At 31.8% G+C, this 16,398-nt stretch overlaps 1 protein-coding gene across 1 annotated transcript in view; it reads right to left on the reverse strand.

Annotated features, from left to right (window-relative positions):
* LOC145322617 (multidrug resistance-associated protein 1-like) overlaps positions 1-16,398 on the reverse strand; it is a 273,276-nt gene that overhangs the window by 33,551 nt on the left and 223,327 nt on the right. The window contains exons 5-12 of the mRNA XM_080164764.1: positions 15,514-15,623; positions 14,612-14,688; positions 13,937-14,017; positions 12,922-13,002; positions 10,468-10,544; positions 7,502-7,621; positions 6,746-6,865; positions 1,193-1,237 (exon numbers count right to left, since the gene is read on the reverse strand). Of these exons, the coding sequence (XP_080020890.1) occupies positions 1,193-1,237; positions 6,746-6,865; positions 7,502-7,621; positions 10,468-10,544; positions 12,922-13,002; positions 13,937-14,017; positions 14,612-14,688; positions 15,514-15,623 (711 nt within the window). The remainder of the gene's footprint in view (positions 1-1,192; positions 1,238-6,745; positions 6,866-7,501; positions 7,622-10,467; positions 10,545-12,921; positions 13,003-13,936; positions 14,018-14,611; positions 14,689-15,513; positions 15,624-16,398) is intronic.

Here is a 16,398-nt window from a genome sequence, read left to right on the forward strand (position 1 = left end):
ATAGTCACTGTTCTTAACTACCGTGCTCTGTCCATTATAGTTAGTTGGTAATAATTGCATTTTATATTTTGCCAGTTTCCTTTCCCTTAAAGTGATTAGTCGAACACAGAGCCCTTCCCTTCTTATTTTATAATAAACTAATGGCTACGCCCCTAGAGGCCTCTAGGGACACATAAAATTGTTTCTTTTCATTCTATTTTAAAATACCAAAAGTATTTTTTTCGCCGCTTGATGGTGTTAAATATGTTTATAGCTAATTGCAAAACTGTCCGTAGGGCAGCATTTATTATTTTGTCGATTTCTCTGGGGAGGGTGGTACCCTCCCCCAAAATAGTTATAAACCTTCCCTAAACCTATGACAAGCTAACCTGTTAAGGAGAACCCGATCGGTTTAGTTGATAGCGAGATCCTTCGGTACAAAAACTCAGACAAACAGACAGACATCCTTTTATTTCATTTTAAGGATTTAAAGTAAGCACGGTTAGTTTATCGGTTGTTTTTTTAGTATTTAGGTTAGGTTAAGTTATATTGAGTTCTTTGTAGCTACGCAAAGTTTAGTTATAGGCAACCCCCCCCCCCCCTTAGTTTTCATTTATTTGGTGCAAAAAATTCCTCACTCATCTTTTCTTTAGAATATATGGTAGAATTTGAGTGGCTATGGCTCAATGGCAAAATAGAGTATTGCACTAGTTTTCACACCCACCACAAAACCAGTAAGCACTGATCTTTGCATTTCAATGCAAAATTTTTTTTACACACACCAGGTTTTGCAATAATTTGACTATTTGATGGTACAATAATCCTCTAACAGGGAATAAAAATAAATAAAAAGAAAAATATATGTTTTTACCCTGTTAGAAAAAAGATAACTCTAATAAAAAAATCTAAAAAAGAATCATTCCGTTCAGAATTTTTTTTAAATTTTCCCTTCAAACAATCAGATATTTAAATAATACTTATCGATACAAATAGTACTTGCATCTCAAAATGAAAAATATTTTTTTCTCAGTATTTTTAAATGCTATTATTAAGATTAAAATACACAAATTAAAACTTTTTAAATTTTCTAAATTAAATCAATTTAAGTATACTTTTTTTTATATTTAAGTATAACTTTGTTAGTGAAGCTACTCTTTAACTACTCTAATTAGATATGTGATTAAAGCTGTGTTTAAAATTAAAATAATCATACCTGTTCTTTAAGCTGAGGGTCCATAGGTCTTCACGTTTCAGAACTCTACATGAGAAACAACAAGCTTACAATTTATAATTCTACGTGTATATATCTTTTTATTTGGACAGGAATAGATCAATGGAGAACAAATAATATTTGTGTTAAAGTATACATGCTAGTATTAAGTAAAAATAAAAATCTTTTTCAGTAAATGCAATTTTTCTTATGATTATTAGTCCAGAAAAAATATATGAAATCTTTCTCATTAGAGGTTTGTCTTATGATTAGAAGCTGAATGTACACTGTGTTCTTATCGATATTGGAATGACGGATAGTCTGTGGGGAACGGACATTTTAGTTTTAGAAAAGCTGCTCTCCTAAAAATATTGATATTCTTTTGACTTGTCATGCAGTGTAAAGCAAAACATTATTCGCTAGGTATGTTTTGAATATTCTAAAATGTATTTTTAAGGGAATTTTTAAATGTACCATAAATTATAATGTTCTTCAAAATTATAAAGATTCCATTCATTTGTTAGCCTAAAAACTTTAGAGTTTTATAAAAAAAATCTCGATTGAGTTGTAAAAAAATGCAGTTCCTAACTTTTAATCTTATAATCTTCAGAAGATGTAATTTTGTTTATCATAATTGGGAATAAACTCATTTTATCTTCATTATCTTCTTCCCATACGTTCCTGATACTTTTTACAAGGGCATGTCTGTTATTAACGTAAAACGGAGGGTATGGATGGTTTTCAAAAACCTAATCCTATCCTTCTATGAAATGTACCTAGGTACTTATGGACGTCCTTTTAAAATATAAAATTTATGTTAGAATATCTGTTTTACCCCTAAAATTGGTCACATCTTGTGCTAAAGTTTGTTGTATCAACACGAGCGTAACATGGGGTGGGTAGAATTTTGGTGGTTTCCCTCAAAGTGCCTAGTAGAGCAGAGAAACCCTCAGCCTTTTATTTTAAGAAAATAGGGGAGCAGGTTAGGTTAGGTTAATTTTATTTTTGGGTAGCTCCGAGGGCATAGGCCTAGCACTATAACTAACTAGCATCAATGCCATCTATTTTCAATAAAAATTAAGAAGAGAGTTTTAGAAAGGTTTATGATATCAGCTAACATGGTGAAAATATTTATGTGCACGCCTTTAGTTGGTTGTACTGTTTGGGTGTAATGCGGGATTCTATTTATCTAAACACAAGACAAATAAAAACTTGAAATCAATTAAAAATCTAGGAATCAATCTAGCACCCCAATTAATAAACATATCTTAATGGAACTTGGTGAAAATATTAAGAATGAGAACTTGTTTAATCCCTGAAAATTTCAGGCGTCTATCTTATAAAGGAGCCGAGATAATCACGTTTTCATCGGACATACGGACATACAGACAGACAAATCAAATTAGAGAGTAGCTTCGCTATTTAAAAAAAGTTTTATAATATCTAGGAAACATGGTAAAAATATTTTTGTGCACGCCTATAGTTGGTTGTACTGTTTGGGTGTAATGCGGGATTCTATTTATCTAAACACAAGGCAGATACAAACTTGGATTAAAGGAATGATTTTAGAAAATGATAAAATAAGAAAATTATCATTACCACTGGACCGATTGGGTACTTCAGGTAGACTAAATTCAAAACGCAGCAATTAATTTAGAAATATATTCAGGTGTTTAAGAATATATAATCAAACGCCTGAAGCATCAGGAATAAGCTTAAATAGACGCTTTGTATTCATCTTCTAGAAGCTTTGATTTAATTACTCTTTTATGGCTAGTAAGCACTACCCAACTTTTAAGAGAATTTGGTCAAGAAGTCAAGTTGCAATTGATTTTTATATAAATTATCCGCTATCCAAAAGATACCAACAAGAGGAGGAAGGTTTGACAGAAAACGTTTAAGATGTAAACCTAAGGTGTTGGTCTAAAAGCAGGAGGGAGGGGGTTGTGTGAGTTATTATCCATCCTCCCTTTTTCCAGTTTTCCAACCCCCCCCCCCCCCCTTCTAATAAATGTATGCAGATGGAGGTCAATGTGAGCAAATTGGCCCAAAATTTAATGCGTTACCGCAATGAAGCTAATTTTTAAGAGCAGCATAATCAAAATTTATTTTAAATCATACAGAAGTTTAATTGCCTACTATGCAAAACAAAATATTTCTCGCTGCTTTAATATCTATACTCCAGTTAAAAGTGCAATAAGTCATCAAAAATTAAGTTAATTAATGTAAAAAGGCGTCATATTAGGAGTATTTCAATCAATCCTGTAGATTTTTATGTTAATACTAAAAACATTTATGTTGTTATGTGAAAACAGTGAGAATTTGAAAGTATTTTGCGGAAATGAAGGGAGCAGCAACAAAAACACACAATATCATCAATATCACAAGGATAGGGTGACAGATACCCAACAGTCAGAAAATATACTTAAGTGTATGGGTGACAGATACCCAGCAGTCAGAAAGGCGTGACAGATACCTAGCATTCAGCAAATATAATCAAGTGTAGGGGTGACAGATACCTAGCAGTCAGAAAATATACTCAAGTAAAGTAGTGACAGATAGCTAGATATCAGAAAATATACTCAAGTGTAGGGATGACAGATACCTAGCAGTCAGGAAATATACTCAAGTGTAGGGGTGACACATACCTTGCCGTCAGAAAATATACTCAAGTATAGGGTTGACAGATACCTAGCAGTCAGAAAATAAACTTAAATGTAGGGGTGACAGATACCTAGCTGTCAGAAAATATACTTAAGTGTAGGGGTGAAAGATACATAGCAGTCAGAAAATATACTCAAGTGTAGGGGTAACAGATACCTAGCAGTCAGAAGTTATACTCAAGTGTAGGGGTGACAGATACCTAGCAAATAGCAACTTAAATATTGATTATAAAAAGTTAAATAATATTTCGTGATAAAATAACTTTAAATTTAGTAAATAAAACTCGAGAAAAACCAATATGTAAAGATTTTTGCTATACAAAATCGGTTCCTAGATTTGCATGTTATCAGGCAATCTTCCTTTAACTAACACGAATAATAAGGAAATTAATTTATTCTGTAATACATTCACTTATATCTATCGTTTATAAAGGAAAAACGTATTTATGTTCATCTTGTAATAATTGTGAATAACTACTCTTTTATGAATATACCATATTAATTTAGCAGGCATCAAAAAAGTTTTCTCTTAAAACCTTTTTCCAATTGCTTTAAAACACACACACACACACACACACACACACAAACTTTAGTGTAGTTTGTGTGTAGTTTATTGTGTATAGTATTAATATGTACAGAAGGCTTTAGTAGGGATCAATGATCTAGAAATCAATTAGTTAGACTATGACTTAAGTAAGAAATTTAAGTTTAAAATTGAGTTTTATCATAGAGATTTTTGTAATGAAATGGTATAATCTTAAAGCACTCAAATCTATATTCTTAAGAAACAGGATGCCTGTAGGTCTGTCTGTCTTTGCCGAAAGATCTTGTTAACTGAATAACCGATATGGTTCTCCTTTACAATGTAGCTTCTCAAAAGTAATTGGGAGGGTAAAACCACACTCCCAAGAGAAAACTTCTTAGTAAATATTTACCCACAAAAAAAATTAATTACTTTGCTTTGCTCTTAGAATCCACTAGCAATATTGAGGTGTGTCCATGAAATTTAAGGCATTAATCCTAGATGTCAAACTGTATAGGGTGCTCCATAGGACAATTAGATTTTAAGTAAGACATGTTAATTCTCTAATTTAACTCCCTTAAAATCATTTCTAAATATTTGTCAGACTCTCTGGAGATGGAAACTTTGCAAAGATGTTGTGGCAATAACTTTCAATCTGCAGGGCAATTCCACCACACCAGAGTTCAATACTTTAAAAGAATAATTCTAACATACAAAAGTTCGATACTTAATATAGATAATTCCACCACACCAGAGCCCAATACTTAAGAAAGAATAATTCCACCACACTAGTTTTTAATACTTAGATAAGAATATTTCCATTCACCCAAAGTTCAATAAAACAATTTCTTTACACCAGAGTTCAATACTTAAGAATAATTTCACATCAACAGAGTTCGATACTTAAGAAAGAATAATTCCACCATATCAAAGTTAAAGAAGGAATAAGTAAACAACGCTCTGCTCAGTGCTTGCAGGATTATCTGTGTAGTACATTTATGTAGTATTAGCTCCAAATAAAATCTTTTGTTATAAAATCTTTAAAACTCTTACATTAATAACTTCTTTTAAAGACATTAAAATCAAAGAATTTGCATCAAAATGAAAGAACTGTGTAATTTTTACTTTTTTTACTTCTCTAATGGTCTTATTATATCTAAAACTTATTTGATTGTTAACAGTGTACATGTTTAAGAATTGGACTCATAGTTGTCATATAAACTTCAAGTTTCCTCCTTTGTTTCTGTTTGGTAATATATATTTACTACAACAATCCTTTCATGTTGATGCCAGTTATTTGATTTAAATCTGCCCCGGCAAGCTTTATTGCATTGGCGTGCACAGGATTTATACTACAGAAAAAAGTATTAAGACTGAATATAAAATATGGTAATATGTAGTCCTGCTATATAAACTTCAATAACCTGTTTATACTAATAATATCTATTTCATATTTTAATTAGCATAATACAATTTCATCAAGTAATGGGAAAGGTTGATTCCTTTTAAGTATAGTTTTAAAAGAAGAATATATTTTTTAACCAAAAAAATAATCTGTAGAAAAGAATGAAAATTGTTTCTTAAAGGCGCGCTATTATTCATTGGGTTACTTTGGTTACTTTAATACGTTCTTGAATGGTTTGTTGAAACTAGCAGTATTCAAACTTTTCCAGCAATAACTTTTATATACACAAGGGGTAATTGTGTTTTTCATCATGGGATTTACATAAATTTATCGTCCATTGTCTTATCCCTTAATTTCCCCGGGTATCTTAAAACATCCCACCCCACCTTTGTCTACGCTCTTGTTATGGCCATCAAAGGACTAAAATAAAAGGGAAGGAGAGATGGAATATGAAATAATCAAATGTAGGTATTTAGATCTAAATATAATACTTGTATGCAAAATATTAAGTCAGGCTCAAAATTTCAATTTCAATTTTAACTTTTTTAGATTTTAATTGGTAGACAAAAGTAGAACAGCAAAATAAATTTTAATTATATACTTTTTGTAGCAAAAAAATTTTTAAAGATAAAATTTTGTACGTTAATATGTCATTGCTTTATCAACCACATTCAAATTAATCACAAAAAATTAACCCCTCCCCCGCCTCCCGCTTTTTTCTCTTCAAATTTTGATTAGTGAGGTGACTTGGCGAGAAAATTTTATTGTGAAGGATGACGAACTTCCCACAAAATAGCCTAAAACCTGTTCTAACCAATATTTTAAAAATTTAAGAACGATAAATCTAGCCGTTTACGAGATCTTAAGATAGATGAATTGCAGTGATAATAAAACTCTTAATGATAAGAATAAAATATAAACCGAGGTGTTTCTTTGACTCAGAAAATTTATAAATTGTAAAATTCCTTTTCCATCCAGTCCATGCAAAGGAATCAAACCATGAGAAAGTCATCTTGCTAGGGAAGGAGGCAAAGTTTTCTGGTGTCAAGTTGTCGGCATCCTCCTCCAGGTCTATATACTTGGGCCTAAACATTAACATAATCTTTTACAATATAATCAATAAGTGCACAGGGTTTTGCCAGGAGGTGTTTTCCTTGATCTGGTGAAAAAAGCTTTAAGGCATGTTTTTTCAATTCTAATTTTAAGATGTTTTCACTGTTTACCCCTTTTCTACACTTTTAAGCTCAATAGGTTATAAATTACGATATGATATATTATGAACAAAAAATGTGGTTTCTTGCTTTAAAAGATCTCGATTAATTAATATACCTCTCGATTAATTAATGTACCACGCATCCAAAATAAATATTACTTATGCTTCTTTTAGGTTAGGTAATGGTTTAAGGGTTTGGGGATCCCTATAGGGAATAAAAACATTTTTTTTTCATTTAAAAAGAGAGTGTTTTCATATGGTATAAGTTAGAACACAACAATATGCATCTAATATGTTCTTTCTAGTTTAATAGCTAAAGTATTTTTATCAAACGTTTTGTTAAATTCAAACTCACAATAATTAAACTGTTAACGATTTCGGGGAAGTGATAGGTTTGAATTTTGAAATGTAGGGATCTTAAGGGAAAAGACAATGGACTTAAAATGTTATTTACATTCCAATGACCCATTTCTCCCCAGGTTTAAATGATTAATAAATAAAAACTTACTTTCCATCTGCCCAGAATGAGAGTATGAAAATGATTAGCTGTATTGGATACTGAATTGTGAAGATAATTACTGGGGCAATCTTCTCATCACCAGTCAAGTAGTCACTACGTACTGCCGACCTGAAATTTGAATCTCATATACAAAAGTAAAAGGATATCTGTCTGTGTTTCTAAGTGTGTTTGTGTATGTATGTTTGTACCAAAGGAACTAGCTAAGTACTGGACTGATAAAAGTCTCCATTACAGTGAAGCTCCTCATGAAGGTCCTTGGAAGGTTCATAACTATTTATGAATAAGGTATCTCTTTCCCCAGTGCTTTTAGGGGCGTTGTAAAAAAATTGAAAAGAAAAACCTTTAATAAAAAAATATCTTTGAATGAACCTTATTTTTCATTAATAAAAGCGAAGTATATCTATAATTAATTCTTAAAACAAATGTCTATATTGTCAAGCATCATGTAGGAGGAAATGCCATTTACGCATGCAGCAAATTTACAGGGGATAGGTTTTCGCCAGTGCAATATATGTATTTATATGACAGTAAAATGACAGTAAAACCGATTCTCATGCCATAAATACATCCAACACTGGCAAAAGTACATCCCATATTTTTATACAAGTGTCAGAAATACATCTGACACTGGCATTTACACATCCATACTCTTTCAATTATATGTCATAAATACATCCAACACTGGCATTTATACATCCATCCTGTATCTAAGAAATTTGGGATAGATATATACTGAAAGTTTTTTTTCCTTTTGAATTATGTTAGATAATAAAAGTGGTTTTGCTCTATATTTGTTAATGTTCGTTAAGCCTCGCTTTTATAAATATTGTTCTTTGTAATTTTGTAATTTTCTTTATACTAAAATGTTAAACTATCAATATTGAAAAAACTATATTTCTAGATTATGAAATAATCAAACAGGATATCAGCTTTAAAGATTTATGTTTTCCTAGTGACGTCAGCTTTCCAATTTATAAATAAACAAATATGTGTAATACAAAGTAGTAAGGTTTTTTTGTCTGACGCTAAATATCAAAATAACTACTGAACCGATTGGGTTCTATATTTTAGTTAAACAACAAATAGGTCCTGTATTGGTTTTAGGCAATTTTTTTTATATGAAGTTTTAGGATGGTTTTAATATATTCTTTTAGCCCATTTCAATACTGAGCCACTAGATACTATTGGCATAGATGCTAGTATAATACAAAGTAGTAAGGTCTTTTATGTCTGTAAATTTATTATATATATGAAAAACTTAATTTTATTTTATATTTATAAATCCTGATTTTAAATAATATTCTTTTGTAATAATAGGTAAATAATATAATATGCTAAAAAATCTGATATATAAATATAACTCTTATGTTTGTTTTCTGACTTGGATATGAGACTTCAGGTCAAATATGTTCTTTTAAATCTACAAAACTAAATATATATGTGAATAGCACAATTTAAGAATTATCAAAGTAAATCAGCCCCAATTAACATTTAATGGAATACACCCGTAGTAAATTTTCAAAATACACCAAGGGTTCTAAAGGGATAAGACTTTGAACGATAAATTTAATATATCCCTAATAATGATATACAAAATTACAACTTCTGGAGATTACAATTAGTGGCTGAAACGTTTGGATACTCAACTTAATGAACCAACCAATCAAAGTTCAATGAAAGTTCCCAAAGTTGTTAAGGTAACGATTAAGAAAAGATTATTATAAACCTTATGGACTTATATTCTTGGTTGTAATGTAAACTAACCCAGGTCAATATCAATATCTTGTCATTATTTACCAAAATGGATTCTTTGAATTATTAATAAGAGTTTATATTGAGGATAAATGGAGGCAGTGGCGTGCACAGAGTTTTACCAGAGTGAAAACTTTGACACACCAGAGAAAGGTGTAAAGTGGTGTTATACGGATCTTGGACAAAGTAGCTTCAGACAAATTAGCTTCGGACAAAGTAGCTTCAGGACAAAGTAGCTTCAGAACAAAGAAGCTTCAGGACAAAGTAGCCTCCTAAGGAAAGTAGCCTCCACTGCTAATAAAGTTCATGGCGGCAGCGCTCGGCCCCCTAGCCTGCCTAGCCGCGGGTGCTTGGCCCCCTAGCCTATAACCTAACCTAACCTAACCAAAAAATTGTAAATTATTAAAACTTGTAAAAACAATATTAAAAATTGTAAAAATCTATCAACCACTTTTTGCAAAATCCTCGAAATTCTAAACCACCTATGTATTATCAGTTGAGGATATTTTTCTTAATTAAATTTTCTGAGGCTAACATAGGTTAGGTTAGGTTATAGGCTAGGGAGCCAAGCGCCCGCGGCTAGGCAGGCCAGGGGGCCGAGCGCTGCGGCCATATTGGAGACTATTTTTCTTAGGAAGCTACTTTTATTAAGTAAATGTCCTGAAGCTTCTTTGTCCTGAAGCTACTTTGTCCTGAAGCTACTTTGTCCGAAGCTACTTTGTCCGAAGCTACTTTGTCTGAAGCTATTTTGTCCAAGATCCGTGTTATACAGACTTCTACAGGGGTGTTATATTATCCTGGGGGGTTAATGATAGGGAGTATGGCTCTTATTCAGAAGGCGTAAAAGAAAATATCCAATTTAAGAATTTAAGACTATTGTTATGGTTGGGTGGTATAAATAAATCACCAACAAACAAAAAACTAACATGATAAGTAAACCTTTTGTTTTAATTTTAAATAGAATTAAAGAAACACAAAAGTAGATTTAATAAAATATACATCATGGTTAGGTTGACAAATAGCTAACTTAATCCATTAATTTAATAGGTATAGATAGGTAAATATAGGTATAGGTATCAGGAAGATACATTTCATAGGCTGAAAGAAACCAGAATATTTTAAAAATTTAATTAAAGCTAGAATTGGATAAAAAATCAGTTTTTCACTTAAATAAATTTTTCACATGAAGAACTAGATTTTACCTGAATGTTGGAGCGCCACAGACTGCTGCAGCTAACCAGAATAGGAACAAAGGTCCAGAAGTCACCTCGCCCCGTTTCTAAACAAGAACAAGTTTGTTCAGTATGTTACACATGAACAATTTAACAAGTTAGACATTTGCATGATTGAAGATTTTTACCTGACGAATGATTAACAGGATGAATAGATATACAGTTGGGAATTCATACAGACGGACAAATTTACATACAGACGTACAAGCATACTCATGAACAGGCATTTAGATGGACAAACATACATACCGAAAGATTTAGATGGGCAGACATACTAACGGACAAACATGCAGACAGACACACATGCATATGAACAGATATATAGATGGACAGACATATTGATGGGCTGATATACATATAGATAGACAGGCATACAGACGGATAAATCTGAAGACGGTCAAAAATGCGGATGGGCAAACATACAGAAGAACAAACTTAAAGACAGACAAAAATGCAGATCTACAGACATTTACATGGACACACATACTGACGCACACATTCATATGTACAGAAATATGAAAGGGCAGAAATACAGACAGACACACATGCAGATGAACAGATATATACACGGTGTTTCAGAAAAAACTGCGTTTTCCGTTTTTCTGACACAACCAGAAGGAATACAGAAAAAAACGATTATATGTCCTTATTCTCTGTAAAAAAGTACATCAAATTTATAACAGGTGTTTTTCATTATCTCTAGAAATACGGCCTCTATGATAGGTACATATGCAACAGATAAAATTAACCTTAACAACATTTCTGACCGAAAAAGAATTTTAAAAAATTGAGTTTTAGAACACGACCACTTAAAAATATAATTCGTTACTTATTAGTATGCAAAGACGACATTCAAAAAATTTTTTGAATCAGAACTATGCCTTCATGGTGCTCCCTGGAAAGGCCTTGAGGAGCTGAATCAGGAACTTTTGTCCGTTTCAAAATATCTCGTTCCTAGCCTTAGAAATCACTAAAAAACCACAATTTTTTAAGGTTTATTGAGAATTGTCCAATTTGTAGAGGTTTTTTAGATTTTCTCAGGCTATGAACGAGATTTTTTGAAACGGACAAAAGTTCCTGACTCAGCTCCTCAAGGCCTTTCCAGGGAGCACCATGAAGCCATAGTTCTGATTCAATAAATTTTTGACTCCCATTTACAAATAGCTTTACAATTGAATGTCTGGTCGTCAGCGGTTTTAAGACTTTGGATAAATTTTAAATCATCCAAAGGTGTATTATATCTATATAAATTGAGTGCAGATCCCCGCTTTGGCCTCAGAAAAAAAATGTCCAAAATCGACCCACCCTAGTACATAGTTTCCAAAAATGCTTTATGTGAAAAATGTTGTGCAAGAAAAATTAAAATAACTCTTCTATTATGTATAAAAAAATCGTAGAATTTCAATATTAATTTAGAAAAAGGTATAAGAAAAGTACCTTAATGAGTTTTAAAGGTGAAATGCTTTTTAGCTCCTCACAAAAGCATTTTTAAGAAACTGCAATTTGTCATTTTTTCACATTTCTTGATTGTGATGCATTTGCAGTAAAAGAATCTTCTTTAATAACGTAGGTTATAGTAAAAAGAAAAAAACTCCTTTTTATTTGAAAAAAAAATCTCTAAAGACAAAAAAGTTTTTGAAGTTTGAATTTTTTTATTAAAGCATTAAATTACAAATTATGGATAAATAATGAGTTTATATCTTAACCTGTCAATCAAATTAAAGGATTATAGGAATAAATGAGGGGTGAGGATTTACGAACATGAGCAATTTTAAAGGTCATGTTTCTTAAGTATACAAAAAGATTTATCAGTTATTTATGCTTTAAAATGCGCCGTTATTTTCAGAGATATTAAAAAACACCTGTAACAATTTTGATGCATATTTTTATAGAGAATATTGACATATAATTATTTTTTTGTACTCCTAATGGTTGTTTCCCAAATTTGGAAAACGCAGTTTTTTTTTAAACGCCCTGTATATGGACAGACATAATGATGGGCAGCCGCAGATATACATATAGATAGACATGCATACAGACGGACAGACATCTACATAGATGGACAGGCATACAGACGGACAAACATGCGGATCGACAGACATTTACATGGACACACATACTGACCGACACACATGCAGATGAACAGACATATTCATGGGCAGATATACATATAGATAGACAGGCATACATACAGACAGACACACATGCAGATAAACAGACATACTGACGGACACACATGCAGATAGACAGACATATTAAAGGACAGACATACTTTGCATACTGACAAACATGCAGAAGGACAAACATAAAGAGACAAACAGATAGACATTGTACATATAGCCAGATATACAGATGGACATTCTTACAGATAAATAAATGGGCTATATTACAAAATGTAAATAATTTATTTAAGAAAATACACACCTTACAAACAACAAGAATAATAATGGCCAAAATATAGTTAAATATCCTGGCCCCATCAGCTGTAGGCAGCACATTTGGTACCTAAATTTATTTCAGTTAAAGTCACAAAAAAAAGAACCTTTATTTTTGAAAAGCCAGGATAAATTTTACATTTACATTAGTTCATTTGTAAAACCATAAAATTTAAATTTTTTCTTAGTTTAAATAACCTTTTCAATGCCTTAAAGGATAAGACAATAGCAGATAAATTGATATACAGTGCATACTCAATGATGATAAACAAAATTAAGATTTGGTCATTTCCACTTTAAACCAACCAATCATGATTCTATTAAAGTGTTAAAAGTTTTCAGCCAACTAAACTAATACATATATAGTCAACCCGCGACCGTGGCTCAACACGTAGCGTATCCGCTCGTCGTCGGGAAGGTGATAGGTTCGAATTTCGGCCCGACACCGCGTCATAACTAAAGCCGTTAAAAATGGTTCCCACTGCTACTATGTCAGATGCGCGACGTAAATAGTTAGAGTAAGGGGAATGCCTTGGCCCAAAACAGGCGCAACTCGCTACCATGCACAGTTGGGACTTCTCAGACAAAAGTCATGCATCTCAGAGAGTTGGTTGTCTGATGGGTGAATGGACGCTTTACACCGCAATCATAAGTATTGTATGTATGTTTCAAGGTGCGTGGAGATATGTCTAGTGACCTAGTACCCGAAGCGACACCTAGCCCCCTAGAGTCTTAACTCTTAATACATATATTGTATAAAACTTTAAGTATCAGTATAATTTAAAGTCAAATATCCAATCCCTCCTTGAAGAACACCACAAGATAACAAACCATTTAATTTAACAACAAACAGAAAAGTTTTTCGGCTAAATTATAATGGGTTTCGCCTGTTTATGGTGCAAGAAATTCCACCTACACTGATTTATAATTTGCCTGACATAGCAGCAAGTTTTAACGTCTCTAGCTATGACATGGTTTTTCAAAGAAAAATAATTAAAACTTACATCTCTGCCCTGATTTTTAGCATGAACCAATATTCCTATCTCCACTAGAGAAATAAGTATTAGGACACCAGTCAAGAAGATCTAAATAAAATTTTAAATATTACAAAACACCTTTTTACATAACCTTCTTCTGTTGTTAGTGAGATATAAAGAATAAAAGTAAATCTTGTGTTTGGTGGTTTGTTTTTATTTTGTTTGTCAAATAAATTTTGAAATAGGAGGGAGGGGGATTGTTTTTTGTTTGTTTGTTTAAAACTTTAGGTCAGATAAATTTAGTTTATAGTGGATACTAGGTAGCTCCACATGGTTACGACACTGCAGGTATAAACCCCGCAGAGATAGGGCTCCTTGCAGGAATAAGGCAAAAGGTTAAAAAAAATCTTCCTTCCCTTATTTACTTTTTGGAAAAACACTTTAACCTTAATTGAATTGAACAGTAAATAGAATAATTGACGAAACAAATTCAGAAAATTTATTTAGTAATACGATATTACCGTTAAATATAGTCTTTTTTTATATTTGAGTGTAAAATATCAACAAATTTAGAGTTGTATAATTTGCTTCCTCGAATAAAGCACAAATATATCATTCATCAAAAATATCTAAACCATTTTAAAGCTGTTCTATTTATAGACAAAATATTCTGTTTAGATAATTGTTATCTGTTTTTTATACCTTTGTAACATTAACAAATCCCCAAGGAACCATCCGATTTCGGGAATTATAGGATTGGTAGATTTGAAATGGCAATCCTAAAATATGTTAGTATATTATTTATTAGTATTTTATGTAGACTTTACTGAAAAGAAGCACAAAAGTCTACCCAAAATTATCAATAAAGTCTACCTAAAAGAAGCACTTAAATCTATCTATCAAAAAGCACTAAAGTCTTACTAAAAGAAACACTAAAGTCTGACTAAATCAAGCACTAAAGTCTACCTAAAAGAAGCACTGAAGTCTACCTAAAAGAAGCACTTAAGTCTACCTACCTAAAAGAATCACTAAAGTCTATCTAAAAAAAGGACTAAAGTCTACCTAAAAGAACCACTAAAGTCTATCAAAAAATTGAACTAAAGTATACCTAAAAAATCATTAAAGTCTACCCAAAAGAAGCATTAGAGTCTACCTAAAAGAAGCACTAAAGTCTACCTAAAAGAATCACTATATAAAGTCTACCTAAAAGAATCAGTATATAAAGTCTACCTAAAAGAATCACTATTTAAAGTCTATCTAAAAGCATCACTATATAAAGTCTACCTAAAAGAAGCACTAAAGTCTACCTTAAAGAATCACTAAAGTCTACCAAAAAGAAGCACTAAAGTCTACCAAAAGAAGCACTAAAGTCTACCTAAAAAAATCACTAAAGTCTACCTAAAAGAATCAGTAAAGTCTATCTAAAAGAAGCACTAAAGTCTACCTAAAAGAATCACTAAAGTCTACCAAAAAGAAGCACTAAAGTCTACCTAAAAAAAACCATCTAAGTCTACAGTAAAGAAGCGCTGAAGTCTACCTAAATGAATTTCTAAAGTCTTCCTAAAAAAGCACTAAAATCTCCTAAACACAGCACTAAAGTCTACCTAAAAGCAGTACTAAAGTAGGAATGTAGGTCAGAACAGTGAGTTCAAAACATATGGTAAAGTCAGGGTCTTCTGTAAACCATGTCAGTTTGGAGTCCCAAAGAGGTCCACTACAACAAAACAAAAAAGGTTTTTAAATCTTAAAATAGAACATTAGATTTTAATTTGATTTCACAAAATATATCAAATTTAAAGTATATTAGTAACATTAAAAGATTTTTATTACAAATGGATGAATAGTTGGACTTACTGTAGTAAGAGTTGTATAAGCAATGTTGCTTTGTATGTGTACGTGTGTGTTTGTGTGTGTGTCTGTGTGTTGAGATAAGTATTGTTAGAAGCAAAGTTGCTCTTTAATTGAGTTCCTTTGTCTGTCCATCTGTCAATTCGTTCATCCGTCAGTCCATAATGCTATGAGGGAAATCGGCTGTTATTTAAAATAGACAGTTCATTTATTGTGAAGATACTCAATACTAATAAGCATCAAGTATCTAATTCACTTGGTCCGTCGGTCTGTCATTCATACTACAAAAATTCAAATATTAAAACACATGTGAAAGGTTTCGTGGTTTTTTCCCTAACATGTACTTTTTAATAATTTTTCCAGAATTTCCCTCTATAATTTTTCATGGTTTGCTGCATATGGACGTTGACATCCTTGTATGTTATATGTTTACTCTGTACACAGTAGAGAGATAATTTTGTCTGATTAAAAAACTTTTCTGGGTTAATATAAATGGTTTAGTTGCCTTTTTATCAAGCATTCAACTTTTTATACTATCATTTTTATTCAGTGACTGTAGAAAAACACGTGGCGTATCTGCTCGTCGTCAGGGAAGTAATGGGTTCGACTTTTTGTCCTAAATTTGTACCTACTGCTGCTAA

Source organism: Acartia tonsa, chromosome 6 (assembly GCF_053477335.1).
Source record: "Acartia tonsa isolate MP-2025a chromosome 6, ASM5347733v1, whole genome shotgun sequence".
NCBI classification, from domain to species: domain Eukaryota; kingdom Metazoa; phylum Arthropoda; class Copepoda; order Calanoida; family Acartiidae; genus Acartia; species Acartia tonsa.